The sequence below is a fragment of the Dysidea avara genome, chromosome 7 (assembly GCF_963678975.1).
Source record: "Dysidea avara chromosome 7, odDysAvar1.4, whole genome shotgun sequence".
Lineage (NCBI taxonomy): Eukaryota > Metazoa > Porifera > Demospongiae > Dictyoceratida > Dysideidae > Dysidea > Dysidea avara.
This window is the reverse complement of record NC_089278.1, coordinates 14,288,668-14,312,521: the sequence shown is the minus strand read 5'-3', so window position 1 is coordinate 14,312,521 and position 23,854 is coordinate 14,288,668. Positions and strand designations below refer to the sequence as shown.

Sequence of the window (23,854 nt, the reverse complement as noted above, 5' to 3'; positions counted from 1 at the left end):
GCCCCACGTTGTGAAGAACAGTCTGCCACGGGACCGTGTCATTTCACTGTGTAGCTGCAGTCATCCCTCCTCTGAGCAAACCATCCAGGATATGCATAAAGACAAAAGAATAGAAAAGATAAATAGTTTCACACATACATAAATATACAAAGCAACCATCTGATACATTTTTTTACCATAATACCTTCCTTACCACCATCCACAGGTGCTGATCCACAACATCACAAAGCAGCAGTAGCAGCAGACAAACCTAACTAAAGTGCATGTGTTTGCCTATCTAAAAACCTCACTATAGACTACATTATGTGTTTTGCAATCCCCTCTAACTAAAAGTGTCAATCTATCTGCTGAACCTACCCTAGATAGTGCCACATAAAGCATGCCGTGTGTGAAGCTTTCGTCCGTCAAATCTAATCCTACACCCTTAAAAGTTTGGCCCTGGCTTTTGTTAATGGTCATGGCAAAGCAAAGTGCAATTGGAAATTGAAGCCGTCTAAATTCAAAAGGCAAAACCGAGTTACTCGAAATGAGAGGAATGCGTGGTATTATAATATCGTGTCCTGCATATCTACCGTGAGAAATCTTGGCCTCTACTGTGTTAGCCGACAGTTTAGTAACTACACACCTAGTTCCATTAGTAACCCTTGGAGGATCTAGAGAGCGTAGAATAATAATAGGAGCACCTACTTTAAGTAAGAGAAGATGCTGAGGTAGTCCAGATACCTCTAAAGAGTTCAAGAATTCTGTTGGAAAGTGAACAGCCTGAGATTCATCAGGTATGGTGTCCAAGGACCTGTAGTCACAGCAGTCACCAGGTAACTGCTCCACCAGAGTCATGTTGATGGAATGAGTGGTCTTGTTAAGAGCAGCAAGAATGCAGCGTTCAGAAAGCCAAGCCAAGTCCCTAAAGTTAGAGAGCAAATCTAGATACACCCTGGAAACCAGTTCCTCCTTGCTATCCACAAAGGTTCCCATGGTGTCAGGTAGCTGGACAACATCAGGTAGAGTGTCAATAGGAAACTTCCCACACAGGTGCACTCTCATGTTAGTGTGTAGTTGTTTAACCACCACACTGTCCCACAGATGAGATCGCTTGAGGCAAGCATCAACAATGTTACCTCTAGTGCCACCTTGAATGACAGGTAGAATCTTCCTGAAGTCACCACACAGTAGCATGCACTTGCCTCCCATTGGATTATCATTCCCTTTTGCCATTCTGTTGAGTAGAGCCAAGCCCGTGGTTTCCCAAAAATCATCTCCTTTGTGAGCATCTCTAACAATTTCTTCACCTTAAGCCTAAACACACGGGCCACTAAGTCTGGACGGTCCAGAGGCTCTTGACCTGGTAGTAGATTGTTCCTAATCTCTGGCCAATTAGGATTGGTGGTCATGGTGATAAAGAGGTCGGGGTGGCCATACTTCCTAATGTAGGTCATTGCATCCTGCTGACGCTCATGCATGTAGCGTGGTCCACCAGTAAATGACGACGGTAGGATCACCCTACGACCAACATTCCGTCACCATCCCCATCTACCATTGCATCCCGCAAATCCTGGTAGCAATCAGCACGTAGTGCCTTTTGCTCACGCCTGAGAAACTGTAAGCGCTCAGTTTCAATCTTACAGTAGGCGTCAACCAGGAATTGCTGGAAAAGCCTTTTAGCCTTAATACAGGCACTTGCTGTCTGACCATGATGTGGTAGCGGTAATACACCATGGCTGTCAATTTCCTACCATTAGCCAATTTCAGGTTGATGTGCCATCCATCGGTGCCATAAGAAAAGAGTAAAGGATACTGTAAAGGATCATACCCCCTATGAAGTTCAGAAATGCACTGCAAAGACCCATCCCTATAGTGCAAAACTATGTCCCTATTATTTACATTATCATTAGGCATTAGCACTCCTACCTCGTCACACATCGGGCCATTGTACCTCCTAGCATGCTCTCCTACAGGCCGTTTGTTCTCATTAATCACTACCCTAATATTTGCTGGCTCATCATGCTGCTCAAATATTTCTTTAGCTACCTTAATAAGTTGAACATAGTAATTATCGTCATGCAAAAGCTCAGTAATACCCCTAACTATGTCAAGCCTTAACCCATCAACTATCCCACATCTTGTAGCTACTTCAGTTTGCTGGTTGTCGATAAAATAAATTTGGGAAAATTTAGGAGACTCACCTGTTGATGGAACTAAACTATCTATACGATGATAGACTTGACCCTGTACTCTAAAAGAAGGATTGAAGCCAGCCATAGTTATCTCGTTACAGCCAAAGCTTGTCATTTGAAATGCACTATTATACTTACGTATGCTAGCTAGAAAATGTTTACCTGCTATGTTTGTACCTTCATACAGGTGTCTCAAGAATGACTGGGGCTGTGGAAATGCCTCTAACTGGACATTACCCTTCAAGCAACAAAGGGATTCGGTCTCCTGGGGAAATTTTAATGCGCCGCAGTGTGTGCATTCTACACTAACACCCCGTTCACACTATCCCGGGTTAGCCAGAGTGTTTTCAACTTGGGTTATTGAACTCGGGTTGGCACTTGTTCACACTACTGCATCTTATGCTATCCCGAGTCAACTCAGGGCCAACCCGTGCCAGCCCACCTCTCCTTGTCGTGCCATGCTGGACCCAGTTCGGCACGGCTCGATTGATTCACACTCCAGTTTGTTTCAAGCCGTGCCGTGCTCTACCCGGGTTAGAGGGTAGTGTGAACGGGGTGTAAGTGTGCCTACATCTGTAGTGTTGAAGAAGTTGTGTGGCTGATAGTTAAGCCCCCTAAAGCTTGGGTGTGTGCTTGCACGTACCTGTTGTCTGCGTGCTGTGTTAGCCTGCTGCTCCAGAGCTCTGTAGAGTGGATCAGCTCGAGCTTGTTGATGGGAAGCTGTATCTTGTTGTTGCTCCTCTCTCCTTGTTACTGGGTCTTCACGCGCAAGTCGACGGGCAGCTGTATCACGCTGCTGTTCTTCTTCTCTGGTGGCCTGGTCCGCACGCGCAAGTCGACGGGCAGCTGTATCACGCTGCTGTTCTTCTCTGGCCGGGTCCGCACGCGCAAGTCGACGGGCAGCTGCATCGTGGATCCGTTCCTGTGATCTTCTTTCTTCGTCCTGGCGGGCCACACGATGGGCTTCTGCGTCACGTTGTCGTCGTCTCTGTTGTGAGTCCAGTTTACACCTAGCACTGGATGAGGTGGTAGCTCCAGTTGAAGCCTCCTGGCGGCGCAGTATTTGTCGTTCTTCTTCCCATCTCTTCTCTGGATCCAATCTTTGGTTCTGCTTGCGTCTCTTTGCTTGAAACGCACAAAAAGTAGACGATCGTTTTCGCTTAGGCGGCATGCTCGGGCATGCTTACACAGCACATCAAATGAATTTGAATTAGAAATATCACATGTGTACAGTTGGCAAAAACACATGCGGTACAGTGCGAATAAAGGTGTACTGAAAAGGTGCCCAAAACGAAAAAAAGAATTAACACCAGCTGGACTCGAACCCACAACCTCGCGCACGTAAGGCAGGCACCTAAACCATTAACCTATCTACTTCACCACATTGTTACAGCAATATTTTAGTATTATAAAGACTTGTACAAATGGACTGAGATAGGTGTTTACTTGCGGTTTGCATGCGGTTTATAGAAAGAATTCAAGCGAATTTTAGTCTACACACCTTCCTTCAACGGCCCCTAGACGACTAACGATAGCTCGCACGAACTTTTCGAAAGCGTCATTGTTGAGCTCAATAATCAGCGCTTCCGTGACGCCAAAGACGCTTCCAAACGCGCAGCGGTTCGAGAGTACAATACGTGACATCAAATGGAATGCAGACAGACAGACAGACGGCTTTTCACTCTTATAATATAGATACTGTATTTTTGTAGCTGTGTAGCTTTTATTGTAGCTGTGTGAATTCACTGTATAGTACTTGTATCCTAGCTAAAGGGGGCCATGCTGCATGGGTTCCCTGTGAAATTTGGGGGCAAAGTTGCAAGTTGCTAGCTAGTTTACTTTAAAATTTAGCATCAATTTTAAATTTTAAGGCATTTTCAAGCCTTTAAATTGTAAAAATTCTGCAGCTCCTGGGGGTTGCACCCCCAGACCTATGGGGTGCCATTTGTCTCAAAACCCCAAAAATTGAGATCTAAACCTAAACATCGATGACATTTGCTAAATATCGACGACATTTAGCTAAACATCGACGACATTTGCTAAACATCGACGATATTTACTAAACATCGATGACATTTACTAAACATCGACGATATTTACTAAACATCGACGACATTTACTAAACATTGATGACATTTGCTAAACATCGACGATATTTAACAATTCATCTGTTTTTGCGTTTTAATTTTCTGCGAATCCTTCAGTATAATAATATTATGGGCGCTTATACTTGTAAATACTAATTGCTGATTAGCTGCTTGTGACTGTAGATGAACCATCTGTGGTGCTATGCGTGACTCATTAGGCTTGTTTTCATTCGGATGAGTCCACTACCTTTAATGGAAATAATTGCTGCGCGTTTATTAAGATCAATGTTGCTGTCATCGGCGACGAGAGGAACTGATCTCATCTGTGACTAAGGATGTGAGGTATGGAGTTACCTTTTCAGTTGTAAATGTGACAACTTGTAAACTGCACGTATTTCACTTTTCATCACTGGGTGCCAATACGCTCGGTGACACTAAGCATTATTGAATATAATGCTGTCCGCTGTCACTGGGAGTATAATTCGGCTGAGTATAATTATTTAGTTGCATGAATCAAGTAGTGTTTTATTTAGTTGTTTATTAATACTTTACAGGACTGTAATGCACCTATCAATGTAATTCCCGACTACCACTGATACGGGCTGAGGGTAGGGGATGGTGGGGGAATTGATCGCTAAATTTCTCCGACATAGTGGGGATCTATCTTCACTAAAGAAATTCACTCAGACAGCAAAGGTGTGTGCTTTCAGTTTAATTAGGAAGGAGTGTCTCGGGTGCTAGCTACTACGTTCGTACTAGAATCCACTTGAACTAACTCATCACTAGACCAACGCCATACAACCGTACAAATCCCCTCCTAGCCCCGGTATTCCCGGGGGTTACAAGTTGAGACTTGGTCGTGGTTTGCATTGCCAGTACGTCCCTAGTAGGTGGGGAATTGTAATTTTCAGTGATGCAAATCCCCACCTTCCCCACCTCAGCCCATATTAGTGGTAGTCGGGGATTACATTGATAGGTGCATAACAGATCAATACACAAAATTAAACTAATAAAATAGCTTGTTGTAATATTCATATGAATCTCAACAGGCCACAATTTGAGTGCTCTTGTCAGACTGGTACTTTTTATTTAGTCAAATTTCCCAACCAAACGATATAATATGGACTTGCCTGCAAAGATGAAATTCTAAGATCATTTCAACTTGTCAACTACCAACACACAAGGGTAGTTCTAGAAATTTGCTGCCTGGTCTCCCAACTCAAAGGTAGAGCAACTTGTTAAGCTTGATTGTCAGTTTTGCATTATTGGTTGCATGCTTTTAATTCACCCTCAAGGAATTTTAATATTGGTAACTTAGATCAAGATACTCTAGTAGAGCAGTCAATATTAAATTACTCTGATAGAATCATCAACATTATAGAGAGGCAACAGGGATAATTGAAGAATTTTATTTACTATAGAGTCATCGGTATAATTTATTTTATAGCAGGTACAGTGGAACCTCTCTTATCCAGGTAGTCTGGTATACTGTCCTTATCTCAGAAATATCCGTAACTAGCTAATAATAAAGCTAACTGTTCTGCAATGTTACTATTGCTACTATACATTTTAGTAGGCAGAAGGGGAAGTCACTACAGAGCATTCGTGGTCACTCCCCTGGGTTGTAAATTTTTTATCACCTATATAGCAACCAAGTGGTAGTTAGAATCAACAAGCCATCTAACATGTAAACATCTTATTTTCAATAGACTACAGGCCACATGCATGTGACTAATTTGGACTGTCTGGGCCTGGATAAAAGAGGTCCAGATAAGGGAGATTTCAAGGTTATTTCACAGGTCCCTTAGTCCTGTAGAGCAATGTGTGAGTCAGAGGCTGTACAGTTGAATTACAAAGCGCAAAATGATTCCAGTTTGTGTCAATGAACGCCTATCTACTGTATCAGTGTGAAAAATTTAAAGCGAATGAGAAAGTTTGTAGCTATATACAGTAGTTTGAGGCAGGCAAGTTGTAGTAGCAACTAGTGATGTGCGATATGTGATATATATCGAAATATCATGATAATTTTGTTATACCGTGATACGATATAGAATCTTTATATCGCGATATAAGCCGAAGTATAGATTTTAGTTATAATTAGAGAAAACTGTACCCAAGATGTCATTGTACACTGTAATATTTTTTGATAAAAGAACTTGTAATGTTGTATGCTAGTGATGTACCATGTTGTATTGTACTTCTAGTACATTAGTACTACAAGTGTCATCGATGTAAGTACATGTACACAAGCTGAGTGATGAATTTGTATATCGTGATATATATTGTATCGTGATAATTGTGTGTAATAATCGTGATATGAAAATATCCTATATCGCACACCACTAGTAGCAACACTGGTAAGTCAGTTGTACCTCGCTCTCACAGAGGCTCCAATTCTCATGCCTTAGGTGTGATTCTCATAATTTGGCCTTCAATCACGCCCAACATTCTCATGCCTAAAATTGATGCTCACTCCCAGAATTTTCTATTGCTGACTATGCTTCACTGAAGGCTCCCTGAGGCTAAAAAAGGTTGCGGCATGTGCAAGGATTTCAGCAGTCACGTGGTGATCTCTCGTTAAAACTTTAGTTTGGTGGTCAGAGTTCTCAATGGCGGTTGACTGGTTCCACAACTGAGGAGAGTTGTATAAGGACAGCAAACAGTGTACTGGAACTTTGAAAGGTCACTGGGAATCCAGGCGGTTGGTTGCTACAAGATAGCTACAACCTGTGTGGACATGGTTAGAAGCTAGATAGTTGAGCTGGCAAGACATCTTGTAGAAGTGTGTACTCCAGCTGATCACATGAGCATCATGTTTGTAATAGAAATTGTAATGAATTGCCACAGTTGTAATGTACAGTAGCACACAAACACATACACACACACACACCAGCTATTAATATTTTACACTTTTAGCTAGTAATACACAGCTTCTCAATGATGTAACTATGTGCAAACACTTTCAAATATAACTAGTACAAGGAGGCCATGCTATTATGTCATGAAATCCTGAAGTACTGGTTATAATTTAACTTTGTTGAATTGCATGTTTGGACTACATCTCCACTGTTCACCTTTATGAAAAATCTCACTCCCAAGAAAGATCCAAGGTTGGAGCCTCTGCTCTCACTCAGCTATCATGTTATTCTGCTGCATGATACTGCAAAAGATGTAGACTCTACATTTCTGGGGTATATTGATACTGTGTGTTAAATTTTATTTGGGCCTGTGGAAGCATTTTTGGCATGTTTTTCCCAGTAATGAAGATACAAGCCTTCATATAACTAAAGAAAGTAATAATGGCCCAATAAAACATCTTCACAAACATTAACTTTAAAAATAAGACCTATTTTCATTCTGTAGTTACTTGTGTTGAAATTATAAGAATCCAGCTTCAGTAATTTGTGAGTCTGGCTGAGGAGTATTTTGGGAAATCATCACTATTGTGGACCACAGTACCACACTCCCAAGAACAGATGTTGTTTTGCAGTGTTGTATTACTACCACAACATAGTTGTTGAAACTCTACAACACATTTTGTAATTTGTGGAGGTTTTTACTCCCATACATTAAAAATATACACCTTAACCTTAACTGGTATACGGAAAATAGCTGTGTGTGGTTATACTAAGCACAGCTATGTATAATTTCAGTCTTGGAATATGGTGGTGGACCTGGACCATGTTGTCCAAGTGGACCAACTAGCTATGCAAATACAAATTGCTTAGCTTTTACAACAAAAATTAATGTGACCTTAGTCATCTATCATTTGCACATTTACAAGGTTTTATATAGGGGGTAGTGCATCATAACCTGAGATTATGTCTAATCATTTTTGGGTACCTGAGAAAGCACCAGAAGCAGTTTGTCAAACATTTCCTGGAGAAGAATACCCACACAGATCTGCAGAGGAGGTATGACACTCTTTAAGTGTCTTCAATAAGAATTTGTGTTAATTGTATAATTATTTTTGACTTTTAAACTACTGCTGCTTAGCCTAGGTTTACTGGATTGTGGAGACCTTGAATGCAATTGCTTTCTTTACCTTTTCAAACATACTTTCTTTAAACAGGTTGGTAGGATCAGGAATCCTATAGACCTTCTTCAACACTTGTATTGTAAAGCTGTAATTAATAAAATTGACAGTGCTGATCTCTTCCATTGTTGCCATTTCATGCAGTAAGCTCTTTATCACTTGATGACGTCTCCAATTTCCTGGGGTTCAATGAGGTCAACCAGTTTTTATTGAAACCCTTCTAAAGTAGCTTTATTACTCTGTACAAATCCTATGAGCTCACATGAGTGTGTTGTACATCTTCTGGTTCACTTATATGTCAATGAAAGTATGAATTTTTTATAAACAGTTCATATTTAATTAATACTTGGAAAGTACTGCTTCTACCTTTTGCTACCCTGTCAGTACTCAGCAGCAGGCTGCTACAATTTTCAAAGTCAATGGCAATAAATCATCACAGTTTTTTTCCAGTTTTAAGAGTCAACAATTTGTAAACACCTCAGAACATGAGACATATTGTGTGTAAATCAACAGCTGTAATTTCAAACAGCTATAGTGTATTTTTTTACATCTGTACAGCAAACTGAAAAACACACATGTGCATTGTGTGATGTCACTAAAGTCTAGCCTCACTATATTATGTTTTTTTTTTTTTCTTTCCTTTTTAGTTGTCTCCTGGTATACACTCACAAACTTGATGTGGACATTCTGACAAATCACAAAAGAAACCCAAAACAGTACGTTTCTGAGCTCTGACTGTGGATCATCGATAGCGAGTTGATGAGCAACTGCATACTAGGTAGACCTACATACGAAGCAAATACAGTGGAGTAGAATCCTACACTGACACTGCACCATTTAGTAATATGCTTAATTCTTTGTTCCACCACTTGAGAAACTTTGGCAATGGTGAAATTGATTGTCACCAAAGATCTGCTGTAGTGATTTCAATGGTTGCATACTTCATACTATTTAATTAATAAAAGGTTAAACATGTTAATGTTTAATATCAGTACAAAATACATAAGTACTGTACACATGTGTAACTCAGTAGCTGCCAAGCACAGATAAGATGTGCTTTATTACAAAAGGCCATCTAAGAATAGATGTAGGGGTGCTCGAACACTTTCTTTTTACTGTGTAGTAACTACAATAGGAAGATACTGCTATAAGCTACAGGTGCACTTGTATTTTATAAATGCTAATGTCTTTTAAAAATTAATGTGCTTGTGCCAATTATGTTGGCATGATTGTATAATAACAGGCTAGCAAAAGCATCAAGTATTATGCCAGTAAATAATACAAGATTTTAAAGCAATGTGAATGTACGAAATACGTGCAGCAAAACATGAACACACTATGCATAATGCTGCATTTGATATCAAATGCACAGTACTCTTATTTTTACAGTTTTTGGCTGATAGGATATACTCTAATAGAGCAGTCGCTTACTCTAATACAGCAGTCACAATTCTAATAAAACAGTCAGCTCTCAGGCACATTATTTAATGCATTGTGATAAGGCATTTAGAATGTAACAATATCCTCTCAACCAATCAGTTTGGTTTCCACCAAAAACATTCTGCTGATCTTCCACTACTATTAACTGTCCATGACTTAGCATCCAGTTTAAATGACAAAGCACAAACTGATTGCATACTGCTGGATTTCAGCAAGGCATTCGACAAGGTTTCCCACAAACTCTTACTGTTAAAGTTAAGGTACTATGGAATTACCAGAGAGACAATTAACTGTATTTGGTCTTTTTTAGCCAACCGTAAATAGTAAGTTTTTTGTGATGGTTCTATTTCAGAAGCTGTCAACGTTACCAGTGGAGTACCTCAGTATTCTGTATTGGGCCCCTTACTGTTCTTGTTTTTATAAATGACTTTCCCAGCTGTATTAAATCTACTTGTCACCTAATTTGCAGATGACTGTCTGTTGTAACGTATTAAGACATGTACAGATAGGTATCTTTGGAATAAGAAGGCCAATAGCTAGCTAGCATTCACAGTACATTAGTCACCTTGCATACCGTACGCAAGGAAATTTTGACAATAGAAAATTTTAACAAAATTGACGAATCAATTAAATTCATCAAACTTAAGTTCGTCAAATGTCTTTAAAAATACAGGTTTTGTCTATAATTTTTTGATTTCGACAACATTTTATTCACCAAATCTGCTGAAATGTGAATTCGTCAAATTTTTCTTGCATCAAAATTTCCTTGCGTATGGTACAGCAGTGTAGGTAAAGTACACGAAGTGATGCATACACATTTTTAAGTTGACATAGAAGTGTAAAAACAAAATACAAGAATGGGATATGGTATCAATGAGACAGCAACTCATTTACAGCCATATACATATAGTGCATTTTTGAGCTAGGTTTTGAATATATGTTAGGTGGTTATTCACCTGGGTCAGTCAAGCCCATGAAACAACTAATTTAAATTGCCATGTAATAACACTACATGTAAATGGGTAGTGTCAAGACCAGTATAAACCAAGATTTGAACTGTACTAGATCCCTTCTTCTCCCTACCGAATTGGTCTGGCCACACAAGGCAACCCAACATACACCACGCATGCACAAATTAAAGTATGTAGCTGTCATTGTGCACAAATCCTGTATGCTATAGAGTCTCTAGACCCTCGTTCACGTGAGAGTCTGCCTCTTCCAGACTGAGTTCTGTCACTGGAACATTGAAAAGCGAAAAACGTGCAGTGTACATGCTGTCGCATTTACAGCTTTAGAGGCTAACCCCATACCTCTTATCCTCACAGATGAGTTCCTTCCTCTCAGTCCAACTCGTCGCCAACACAGCAACATTAACCTTAACAGATGCGCAGCATTAAAGGAGGTCCGAATGCCTAATGAGTCACGTAGTACCACAGATGATTCATCTACAGTCGCAAGCAGCTAATCAGCAATTATTAGTATTGTACGCGCCTATAATGAAAGGATCCGCAGAAAATTAAAACGCGAAAGCAGCTGAGTTGCTGAATATCGTCGATGTTTAGTAAATGTCATCAATGTTTAGCAAATGTCGTCGATGTTTAGTAAATGTCGTCGATATTTAGCTAAATGTCGTCGATGTTTAGTAAATGTCATCGATGTTTAGCAAATGTCGTCGATGTTTAGCAAATGTTGTCGATGTTTAGTAAATGTCGTCGATGTTTAGCAAATGTCGTCGATATTTAGCTAAATGTCGTCGATGTTTAGTAAATATCGACGATATTTGGTTTAGATCTCAATTTTTGGGTTTTTGAGACAAATGGCACCCCATATCCTAGTCTGGCGCCGCCCGCCCCTTCGCAAAAAGGAAGGGTCTGGTGAAATACAAATACCTAACCATTTCAAAAGGAATTCAATTAGACAGAGCACGTAATGCTTGTTACGTCAGATAATTGCACTTCAATTCGAACAAAAGCATTGTGTTGCCAAGGCGATTTCTGTGTGAACGTCATTGGCATGCACTAATTGGCTAGCGCCGAATCTGGGCGCTAGAAATGATTTAGTATCTGTATTTCACCAGACCCTTACTTTATGCGAAGGGGCGGGCGGCGCCAGACTACCCATATCCCTGTATGTCAGGTCTACAATTATAGATAGTACAGAAAGTCTGCAGAACAACAGATAGGCTTGAGCATATTTATATAGCTAGCTAGCAGTGAAATATCACTAAAATTGCATATCTGAGTGTCTAATTTTCAAAAATTTCCTGTGGGGGCATGCCCCCAGACCCCCCTAGAATGCTCGTGCTTCGCACTTCGCACACTGTGCAACAGCTCCTCTCTCATTGGCATGTATATAGTAGCAATTTCTTTCAACATTATAGTCAATGGCCTGACCAACTCAATTTTCCCTCCTCCGGCCCTGTATAGGTAACTATTTGATTTGCACGAGTTTCACATGTGGCCGAATTTTAGATTGCACGACAGAGGTGACTTTGGAGCTTTGTAATTCACAGCCACTAGGATTAAGCCAAATATTTGCATGCATATATTTGGAGAGTATAAGAGTTGCTCTTTCATATCAAGTACAGAAAGACTTGATCAGCTTCAAGCATTACGAGCAGCGCCACTCGACTGATAATACATATTTTTGTCCGAGAATTGAGAACATTCGGACAGGTCACTTTTGCAGCTCCTGCAGCCAGACTAAGAAAGCTGCATGCAGGTCTGAAATTTTGCATGCAAGAGTTTATGGCCTAGACCTCTCCAAAGGCATAGCAAGAGCAGAAATTTTCTTTGCAGGTTTAAAGAAAAATCGTGTCCGAACCTATTAGGCCCCTATTTGGTGATTATTACACTGTTAAAAATAAAGAGTAACCACCACTCTGAAGAGTTCCCAGTGTAGGGAGGATTTAACACTCCATGGAGAGTAACCAACACTCTGAAGAGAATAACCATTACTCTGAAGAGTAAGTGACACCACCTTCAGAGCATGTGTTACTCCCCAGTTACTCCTTTGGAGTAATGGTTATTCTCCAGGGGTATTAAATCCTCCCTACACTGGGAACTCCTTGAGAGTTGTGGTTACTCTTCATTTTAACAGTGTAGTTTCTCATCCACCGCCCGCATCCTTCTTAAGCTACCGCATGGTAAGTCATTATTTACTCTGCGCATGCTCAGAAGAACACGTGATACCAAACTGTTATAATTTTTGTTGATGAACGCTACAATGCGCTATATATCACCAGGAGAACTATTGTTTTCCTTAGCAAATTGCTGCAGTGCCAGTTGCAATCGTGCTCTATCGACTTCATCAAAGCAGGCTTTCAGTTGACTGTCGAAAAACAGTTGGCGATCACGAAAAGTAGAATCAGCTGGTAAAGGAATGTTTGTAGTAAAAAAGAAAGACAATTTGGACAAGGTCTGTACATCAGTGTGTTAATATTATAAAATAATGGCATAAGGCCAATGAAACTTGATTAGCAGTTTCGCGTCATCGCCCGCATGCTTTTGATACACCCGCATGGAATTTCATTATTGGTATTTCAGATCGAAATACTCTAATAGAACAGTCACTTTTACTCTAATAGAGCAATAAGCTATACTCTAATGGAAAAATCACTTGTTATAGATTAGTAACGTACTTTAGCTATTTAATGCAAGAATAATCAGTGTAGATCTCACTGTTTTTTGGCAGAAATCTTCATGTTTGGATGTGTGCTGTGCTTTTGGAAAAATAATGAATAATGAATAATAACCGCCCGCCCGCATCAAATTTTCAAAAATCTGAGCGAGAAACTGGTAATCAAGTTTCATTGGCCTAATGGTAATACCCTCCCGCCCGCATCATAATAATTCGAGTAATAATTAGAAAGGCTGGATGAGAAACTAATAATCACCGAATAGGGGCCTTATTATTATTATTTGTTAATTGGTATAAGAAAGACAAAGTCTTCTAAAAACCAATCTCAAATACATCTAAATAAAATCAAACCGGCGGTCATATAAAAATACATCTAATTTAGTCTTAAAGATCAGTACATTAGGTGCAGATACAATTTCATGGGGTAAGGTGTTCCAATCATTGACGATTCTATGGTGGTCGAACATTGGTGGCTTATTCTATAGTACAACTCCCACATTGGGTGTTGAAATACAACAATTCAGGTATGGATCTTGTTTTTGTGGTGTTACGAATGTATCGATATATCATGTAGTTTTTCCGTTTTGAAAAATCATTAATCGGTTTATTTTCAAAGTTTATAACTCGAGCCATGATAATGGAACTCTGGAGTTTGTCTTCAGCCTCTTGTAAACGCTTCAATTTACCCAAGTTAAACCGCTGCTTCTCAACAGGTAAACAGATCAACTACATCCGAAGTAGTGGAAGCACGGGAGTTAAAGATATTGTTAAACCAGACTGGTTGGGTGCTATGCATAGATGTTTTGGTTCTGGGAACAAATAAATCAGTGGCACCTAAAATAGTGTTTTTAATTGCGAGCCATGACAGTTCTAAGAAAAGCCAGTATCTAATAAGTAAGCACACATCTCGATGTAGCTAACTTCCTTTAAGTAATGTTTAAATTATCTTAAGCTTAATGAGGGCGTTCTGCTAGACTGATCATGCCGGTAACAACAAAGAAAGTATAATCTAAACATTTACCAGCTCACTTTTCTGAGGTATATACATATATCCTCGCAGTTTTGCTGTGGCTGTGCCTTGCTGCCATCATGACAAGTGAACCACGCCCTTAATAACTATAGCTTGTGTCTGCTTCTTCTGACCATCGCCTTCAAGAACTAGGATTGCAACTGCAGCTTGCGAGAGTCTCTTTACAAATACAAGATGATGACTACTCTTTGCTGTTGTCTGCTCATGAGCAACTATCTTCAATCCCAACTGCTCGATCTTTGTATGTTAAAAGCTAAGTGTTTATTATGCAACAACACTAAGTCCCAATGTGATATCCATCTGCAGACACTTTCAGTCCAGTGTATAAGTTTAGAGATTCTGCTAAGTTAGAGGAATCATGCAAGACATGGAACTGGCTGATGTCTGGTTTTCATCCTGGGAAGTTGTGATTTCTTTATGCGGGCTGCTTCAGATACCTTACCAACTACAGTTAACTTAAGGCGTTGGTGTGTTCAATCTGATGTTAAGTGTACATTGTGTGACTCAACTTGTCCTACCACAGCTCACATCCTAGGAGGCTGTCCTGTTGCCTTACCGCAACAGAGATATACATACCGTCACGATCAGGTTCTTCACCTTCTGGCCTCTAAACTCAAAGAAATGTTTAGTGACAATCCATCTATCCATGTTTTTGCTGACCTTCAGGGTTTACAAGCTAGTGAAGCACCTCAAGCCACTATTCCATCTACCTTACTGATCACACCTTACAGGCCAGATATTGCTGTATATAACTCAGGCAAACCCTCTGTTGCTTTACTTCAACTAACCTGCATGCCCTCTAGACTCAGAACACAGCATTCAACCTGCTAGGTCTAGAAAACAAAACAAGGCTGAGTATCATCAACTGCTTGTGGAATTTGATCACTTACAGATGCCAAACTATTATGAAACTATTGAAATTAGTGTGCTAGGTCACTACCTACCTTCTTCCATTCAGAACATCAAGAACTTTATTGACTTTGTACAACTTCGTGTAACCACCAAATCTTCCATCCAAAAGATCCTCGACAATGCCAGGGGCGGATCTAGGATTTATAAAAGGGGGGGCTAACTCAAGGTACTAATCTCTTGGGTAGAGGTGTGCGAAGCACACTTCCCAGCATGCAAAGCATGCTGGAACTAGGGGGGTCTGGGGGCATGCCCTTCCAGGAAAAATTTGAAAAGTAGATGCTAAAATACTGCAATTTGGAGACATTTCCACATAAAATTCATATTTCCTGCCTGTAGATGTTTTATATACTGCCTTTAGATTATAGGTATATGGCTCTCTGAAGCATTTTCCTAATGGAAAAGTTTGGGTAGGTACAGACAACCAAGTACATGATGCACCCCTCTCACAATTGCACATCACTGAATAGGCGTATGTTAGAATAATAATGTTGAAAGTGGAAAATTTTGAAATTTGAACAATACAAGATTGAATCTGGCAGCATTTTCAATGGAAATTGTGCACCTGAATTAAGCATTGCCTTACATATTAACTACACAAGTAGATGAATGAAGCCCTTTAAACAGACCAATGCACTTCATTGCATGTATAGGTGCAGGCAGATTTGGAAAGTTCCATAACAGAACCAACTACATGTTTCCAGTGAATGTTCTATTAGAGTAATTAGCTGACTGCTCTATTAGAGTATCTCGATCTTGTACACCTCCAATGCTGATCCGGGTCCTTGTTGCATAAACTTTAGCATAAATCCACTAATAATACCATGGAAAGATGTTTATAAGGTGGTTTTATGAGTACTTGTATTATTAGTGATCATATAATTATGCTAAGACAAAATTTCATTATAATACTCAGCATATTGATCAAGTAAAGCCTATAAATATGAAGGGGGAGGCTTCAGCCCCCAAAGCCCCCCCCCCCCCCCCGGATCCGCCCCTGAATGCTGCTCATCGATGTATAACATGTTCGCAAAAGATTTTCTTGGCCAGGAATTGTAGTGATTGGTCAACTGAACACTTAACTTAATTTTTGTCTTGTAGCTAATTATTATTGTTGTTGCTGTTGTTGTTAGTCTTTTTTTTTTTTTTTTTTAATTTTGTTTTTTACATGTACACACCTAGCCGTGCCCACAAGATCTCATTTTGCTTGATCTGACTGTGGTCGCACGAGACCGAGGACTAATAATGTATTATACGTATCATCATATTATTGTGTACTAATGATGGTTCTCTCTCACCTCCGGTTGTTATTATACGTAGCTATAGACCATACAGCCTGCAGCTATGTACCGGCACGTATCGGCGCACATGCAGTGACTTAGTCTTAGAAAAGTACTCTGGCATGCACGCATGCACATGCACGTGATCATGAGACCCAGTGCAATGTGCATACTGTGACGCGGTAGCACAAACGGTATAGTGTAGACCTCAGCTGTTATTGTGAACCGGAAGTTAATAATAATAAAACGGAAAGAACGGGAAACTATCGTGATTGCATATAGAATGTAGCGGCGACAAATATAGCGTCAGCTACTGATGAAGCCGGGAGACTATATACATAGCATTGTATGAGAAAGGTAATATTTGTGAATATAGCTATCAAGCTACATATATATATATATATATATATATATATATATATATACGTAGCTATATATCACGTACCTACAAAATAGTATAGGTAGCTATTTTGCCATATACGTACGTAGCTAGCTATATACTGCCGCGTAACCATATCGTAGCTAACTATTACACTTCACCAGCAGCCTGTATATATACGTAGCTGCACATGTGTCATGATGAAGCTGCAAGTTTAGTTGCATACATTTTTGTATATGTTGTGCATATCATATAATTTAATAACTTCCAGACATGTATGTGTAGCTATTTCAGTAGTTGAAAGGTTTACTTCTACGTACTTAGCCATGTATAGTTAGTATAGACTAAACTACTTCACCGTGTCATGCATGTCTGAATATTTGGATGCACCAATGCTATCATGATGCATGTACAAGTCTTTAACCTGCCAGTTATCGTTGCGTGTTCCTCAACAATGCTAATGACTGTAGGCAGGTTAGCTATACCACTGGCCACACAAGTACTTACCTCATTATATTATACAGTGAACTCAGATTACACCTTCACAATTAAAGGGAGAGTGATAAATCCAAACTATATTACTGTAAGGCCAGTTTTGGTTTTTGGTCTATAATTATGCTGTGTACGTATTAACATGATGTTTTTGAGTTACACAGACTTGCAGTGTTATTCACATTAGGAATTGTAGTAGCTACATGTGCAGTATAGATACGTACAACTGAGCATTAAGATATCACAGCTTGCAGAAGGAGTGATTGACACAAGTATGGTAGGCCATTTGTTTCAAAATAATTATTTAATATGTTCAATGAATTATTTGATATGTGCAATGAATTATTTGGTATGTGCAATGAATTATTTGGTAGTATATGCAATGAATTATTTGATGTGTGCAATGAATTATTTGGTATATGCGATAAATTATTTGGTATGTGCAATGAATTATTTGGTATGTGCAATGAATTATTTGGTATATTCAATGATTTTAGTGTTTTATTTTGTGAACTATATTTTTGCGAATTATATATTTTGCGTTGGTAAACAATTTGCGTTAGGTATTGTTATCATAATTGGGTTGTTGTTTAGTATCGCTATAGAGCTTATGCAGGGGGCGTAGTAATTATTTGTGAGCGCCTAGCTCTCACAAATGTAAGACATGCATTGCCATTTGTAGGGGTACTGTATCAGTTTAACAACAACAAGGGGTAGTCATTTCCATACTGATACCACCAACTGACGTGCTTGCGACCGGTGTCACAGTGATATACGTTTTTCTATCTTACATGACTGTAACACAGCAGATAGCTTTAGCTGCATGTTCTCAGTCTTTGGCTCAATAGTTAGTTAGCACTAGAGGGTTCAGTTAATTAGCTGCAGAACAGCAGAAATATCAAAAAGCATGCAGGGGGTAGCTAGTAGCATAGCTAGTAGTAGCAAGTAGTTTCTATTATAAATTAGTAGCTATTAAAGTACATAGTAGCAGCAAGTATCTGGTAGCAAGTATATAGCTGTAATAGCAAGTATTAGCTATACAGCGAATAATTTATATAGCTGGTATATAGTAGCAAGTAGGAGCTATAATGGTAGCAGCAAGTACAGTAGCATAGGAACAGTATAATTAAGCAGTATAGCTATAGCAGTAGCAGCATGCAGTAACTGGCGTAGCTAGTAGACAAGTATATGGTAGCAGCAGGAAAAGGAGCGGCAGTGGCTAGTAGCAGTAGTAGAAGCAGCAAAAGCAGAAACAGCATATATGCACTTTGAAACTGAACGCAGGGAAACACGCATCCCTATAGGGATATGTGTGCGGGGAACGCCTTACCTGGGGAACATAATACCTGGGGAAACATATATCACTGTGACTCATAGATTGCTAGCCAGTTAGTGATATGTGTGTGGAGAAACACGGATCCCTACACTGTAAATTGATGGTATGACTGCTAGGGTCACTTAGTACGATGATCATACTTCAAAGTGTGATGTTCATACTTCTGACGTATGATGATCACACTAAGCGACCGCAGGAGTCGTACCATCAGTATGAGCTTCACACTTCTGAATTTACATGTGTGTGGGGAACACAGAACTTGGGGAAACACATATCACTGTGACACCGGGATCAAGAAGTTTAGCTACTCGATACCTCGATAAATTGAAGCTGATTTGTTGCGAGGAAGATCCTTACTGAAACGCTAGCTAGCTATTGAGTGGGCATGAATGTCCAGATGTACTGTATGGAGATGTATATAACTATCTTAAACTGACACCCAGTCTTTATACACACGAGCAACTAAAATCTTATAGTGTAAACGGATGGGTGAGTGATAGTGTTTGCACTGTCAGTAGATCTATAATTCTTGTTTACAGCACTTGTAAAACATTCTCAAAGATTTTCCTTACCCTGAAGGTATGGGGTTTCAGTTACGGCCTTCATCATTAAATTCCTGAATATACCAAAAAAAATTATTGAATATACCAAATAATTCATTGCACATACCAAATAATTCATTGCACATACCAAATAATTCATTGCACATACCAAATAATCCATTGCACATACCAAATAATTCATTGCACGTATCAAATAGTTCATTGCACATACCAAATAGTTCATTGCACATACCAAATAGTTCATTGCACATATCAAATAATCCATTGCACATACCAAATAGTTCATTGCACATATCAAATAATTCATTGCACATACCAAATAGTTCATTACACATACCAAATAATAATCATTTTGAAACAAATGGTCTACCATACACAAGTCACAAGACAAGTATTTGCATTCTATAGCTATTGTGCAACAAGTGCCAAATTAAAATTACATAATATGTACAGGTATAGCTACATTGAATATACATAGTCAATTTATTTACACAAATATATGTAGCTATATAGTAAGCTATATAGTAAGAAATGGAATTAATTTTGCCAACAAAGTTTTCAGTTAAAGCTCTTAAACTCTTTATGGCATCATATAATGTACTACACTGAGTATAAAGTACGTAGCTATAGTGGGTATATACACTTTCTCATTATTGGTGGAAGTTGTAAGTAAGTGTGAAGTAATTGTATTGTATACCTGTCTTTAATTTAGCCAGTTTGGGTGACATGATATTATCATGTTATGTTGACAATCGTATATGTGTAAAAATTGGAACTGATCACAAACAATTTTGTGGCATTCATTTTAAATGTCTACCTGTTTTTCCAAATTATTTGTGGAGTTATTTGACCACAATATGATACAACTATATACGTATGCATGCCATAAGTTCCTTCAGTATATATACCTCATTTGTGTGACAGCTTTATTTGATGATGAAAAGAAGTGGGAAGCAATTATGTAACACACTTCAATAAATACCTGCTTTGATATTCTATACCTTCCTACTGTTTGTGTAACCATTACACAAAGTACCGTTTGTGTAATAGTACCTGCTTTGATATTCTATACCTTCCTATTGTTTGTGTAACTATTACACAAAGTACCGTTTGTGTAATGGTTACACAAACAGTAGAAAGGTATAGAATATCAAAGCAGGTACTATTACACAAACGGTACTTTGTGTAATGGTTACACAAACAGTAGGAAGGTATAGAATATCAAAGCAGGTATTTATTGAAGTGTGTTACATAATTGCTTCCCACTTCTTTTCATCATCATGACTATGTCATACATGTGCATGTCTATTATACTGACCATGAGAGTAGGGACTACAATTGCATCATAAAATCCTCAGGTTACAGTATAGTTACTGTAACCTGAGGATTTTATGATGCAATTGTAGTCCCTACTCTCATGGTCAGTATAATAGACACATGTATGACATATATAGTTACTGTAACCTGAGGATTTTATGATGCAGTTGTAGTCCCTACTCTCATGGTCAGTATAATAGACACATGTATGACATAATCATGCATTTACCAGGATTGCATCAAAGCTTCTTACTGACTATATATCCTTTTAAATGTGGAAGTGGAAGCTTATTTCAGTACACTTTTAAATATGCCACTAGCTACTCTGTATTCAGTCTCAGTTATTTCACATGCAGTTTTCCTTCACATTCAGGTGCTTCAAACTGGTCAACAACATGAGTTTGAGTGCAAATACTCGTGTTGCCCTAATTTTCTGTGCTTTTATTTCACTGTTGTTGTGGCTGTTTTTGCCATATCCATGGATGTGGTTTGTCAGATATGTTGATTCTGTTCCACCAGTCAGTTATGGTAAGGTATACTACTTCAATGTATGGTATTTCTTTTTAGTACTTAACTACATGTATATACTATACATTGTGTATGTGTCATGCAGGGTACACAATGTACACAAATGCACACGTGTGTACATCAGTAATGTGTTCATGATATGTATTATATAATAGATGGGCGGATTCAATTTAATTTGGATAATCTTAAGAAACCAAAAAATGAAACAGAGATTGTAAACATTGTTAAAGATGCTTATCAGTCTAGGAGGAAGATACGTGTATTGGCTGATGGTCATTCGTGGTCTCAAATTGCCCAGACACAAGATATCATGATATCTCTTGTAGACTATGCAGGAATTGTGGAATATGACAGGAAAGCATTAACTGTCACCGTGAGAGCTGGTACTCCACTACATCAGATTAGTACAGATCTTGACAAAATGGGTCTGGCAATGATGAATCTAGGATCTGTGGCTGGGCAGTCAGTAGCTGGTGCTATCTCAACAGGTGCTACACCATGTTCTTGTATATGTAAAGTAGCTACGTACATAGTTATCCCTTCAACTGAATAGTTTTTGAACAGTGCATGGAGCTGATTGTCATTATGCTCTTTTCTTGCTGTACAGGGACTCATGGAACAGGACTTACAGTTGGTAATTTGGCAGAAAATGTACTAAGCCTGCGGATTGTCACTGGAAATGATGGGCAGGTATACATACTAATACACCATACCCACATAACATCATCCTACGTGGTTATACTGAATGTAGGTATTGACCCTATCAGCTAATGACAATAATACTGACCTATTTAAAGCTGCTCAAGTCAGTATTGGAATGTTTGGTGTTATATCTGAGGTAACACTGAAAGTGCAGAAGAAATTTAAGCTAAAGGAGATACGGACACATCACAAACTGAACTACTGCTTGGACCACATGGATAGCTTGGTAAAGGGAGACCACAAATATGTGAAAATGTGGGTTGAGTTCAACAATAATTTCTGTGTACTTTATCAAACAAGTGAGACTGATGAAGAGATTACTCGTATTCCTACATTAGAAGGGTTTCTAATCGTAAGTTACTTCTGCTAATGTATAACAGTAATAATATGTATCTCCATTGTAGTACTATTCTTTTGCCATCCAAACTCGTATAACTTACCTGCTGCCCTTCCTCACACCACTTATGATGCACTTTGTGAACATAATAGGATTTGGCTGTGACACAGTCCGAGTTGACAAGAGCTACAATATTTTTAATGATTTCTTTCACCTTCCTGTACATCAAGAAGGAGAGGTGGTTGTTCCCTATTCACATGCTGCAGAAGCTGTGAGAGCTATTGAAAGTGAAGTTCTTATACATCAGCATCCAGTTAACTATATGACAGAGGTACGTAAACACTTAATGTACTCTGTAAATTATGCTATATCATATAGGTGAGGTTTGTGAAAGGAGATGATATCTGGCTAAGTCCTGAGTATGGCACTGTTCCTGGAACATGTGCTATCACACTGACAATGTATGCTCCTGAATCAACAGCACTCCAATATTTCAATGCAGTGTATGATGTCATGAAAGGCTTTAATGCACGCTTCCATTGGGGAAAACATTTCAAGCATGGTGCTCGTGAAATTGAGCAATTGTACCCCAAGTATTGGGAGTTTAAGACACTTAGGGCTAAGATGGATCCTAAAAATATCTTTGTGAACAAGTTCCTTGATGAAAAATTTGAGATTTAAGAAGAACTCTTTCCTATGCAGAACTGTAGCTTTATCAGTAGTAGTTTGTATATATGCATACACAATAGGCACAATAGTTGAATGAATGCTTGTATACTGATGTATGCAATGAGAAGACTTGACTATATGCAGTGTTAAAGTGAATAATCATCATGGAGGAGCATGCTAGGGCTGATCTGTGCATGGGTGCTTACGGCATCATATATAATATGTGTGTATGTACAAACAATTGTAATCATATACAATTACTCACTAACCTTTGTACATTAAAGGTAGACCTAAAACAGATCAGGTCATTACTGGAAAATCAAATAATTGAGTCAGGAGCTAGCTATAGTACTATACATCATCAATTATATAGCTACGTATCTAGTAAATGTCTATATACACACCAGCTACAAGCATATCTAGTTAGTCATAGTTTACCATTGTGCATGACTGACATGCAGACTCATGTATTGAAAACTGATACACGTACACTGCAGGAACTGTATTATAGCTAACCTCAGGATGTGTATATAACTACAATGCAACGAGTGTCAGTAATAATGTTGGCTTATATGATTACTGAAAAACACGACTATTACACTGCTGAGAAGTTAATTGTAATTAGTCACTTGTTCACACTATTTAAATACAAACTATACCATTTCTATTTCTATACATCAAGAATTTTCATGTCAAGAGATTGCCTTGAATGGTCTGGAGAATCTAGAATGTTGTTTACTCTATTTATTATAGCTATAATTAGGTTTTTTGTGTGTGTTGCTGTGTAGTTTTATTATTTTCCCTTGCCACACCCACTTGTGGGGCATTCTATTGCCTTCTCTGTGGTAGTATGTGTCCGAGGATCCACTCTGGCACTCACTTAATTATAGTTATTTTTGTACATTGTCATTTTGTGTTCGTCAACAATGATGGTTT

General features: G+C 38.8%; 1 protein-coding gene and 2 long non-coding RNA genes across 3 annotated transcripts; 2 read left to right on the top strand and 1 right to left on the bottom strand.

The window, feature by feature from the left end:
• Positions 1 to 4,254: 4,254 nt before the first annotated feature.
• LOC136261910 (uncharacterized) lies at positions 4,255 to 9,366 on the top strand. Its single transcript, XR_010704047.1, has 2 exons — positions 4,255 to 4,603; positions 8,945 to 9,366. It is a non-coding gene; the product is annotated as an uncharacterized lncRNA (long non-coding RNA).
• On the bottom strand, positions 8,793 to 11,500 carry LOC136261911 (uncharacterized). The gene is made up of 2 exons (XR_010704048.1): positions 11,048 to 11,500; positions 8,793 to 9,081 (listed from the first exon to the last, which is right to left on the bottom strand). It is a non-coding gene; the product is annotated as an uncharacterized lncRNA (long non-coding RNA).
• A 2,275-nt stretch (positions 11,501 to 13,775) lies between these two features.
• LOC136261909 (L-gulonolactone oxidase-like) lies at positions 13,776 to 23,107 on the top strand. Its single transcript, XM_066056005.1, has 7 exons — positions 13,776 to 13,900; positions 21,056 to 21,210; positions 21,366 to 21,698; positions 21,818 to 21,900; positions 21,962 to 22,264; positions 22,317 to 22,580; positions 22,628 to 23,107. Exons 2-7 carry the CDS (start codon positions 21,078 to 21,080, stop codon positions 22,928 to 22,930), a joined length of 1,419 nt encoding a protein of 472 aa, XP_065912077.1. The 5' UTR covers positions 13,776 to 13,900; positions 21,056 to 21,077; the 3' UTR covers positions 22,931 to 23,107.
• The last annotated feature ends 747 nt before the right edge of the window (positions 23,108 to 23,854 follow it).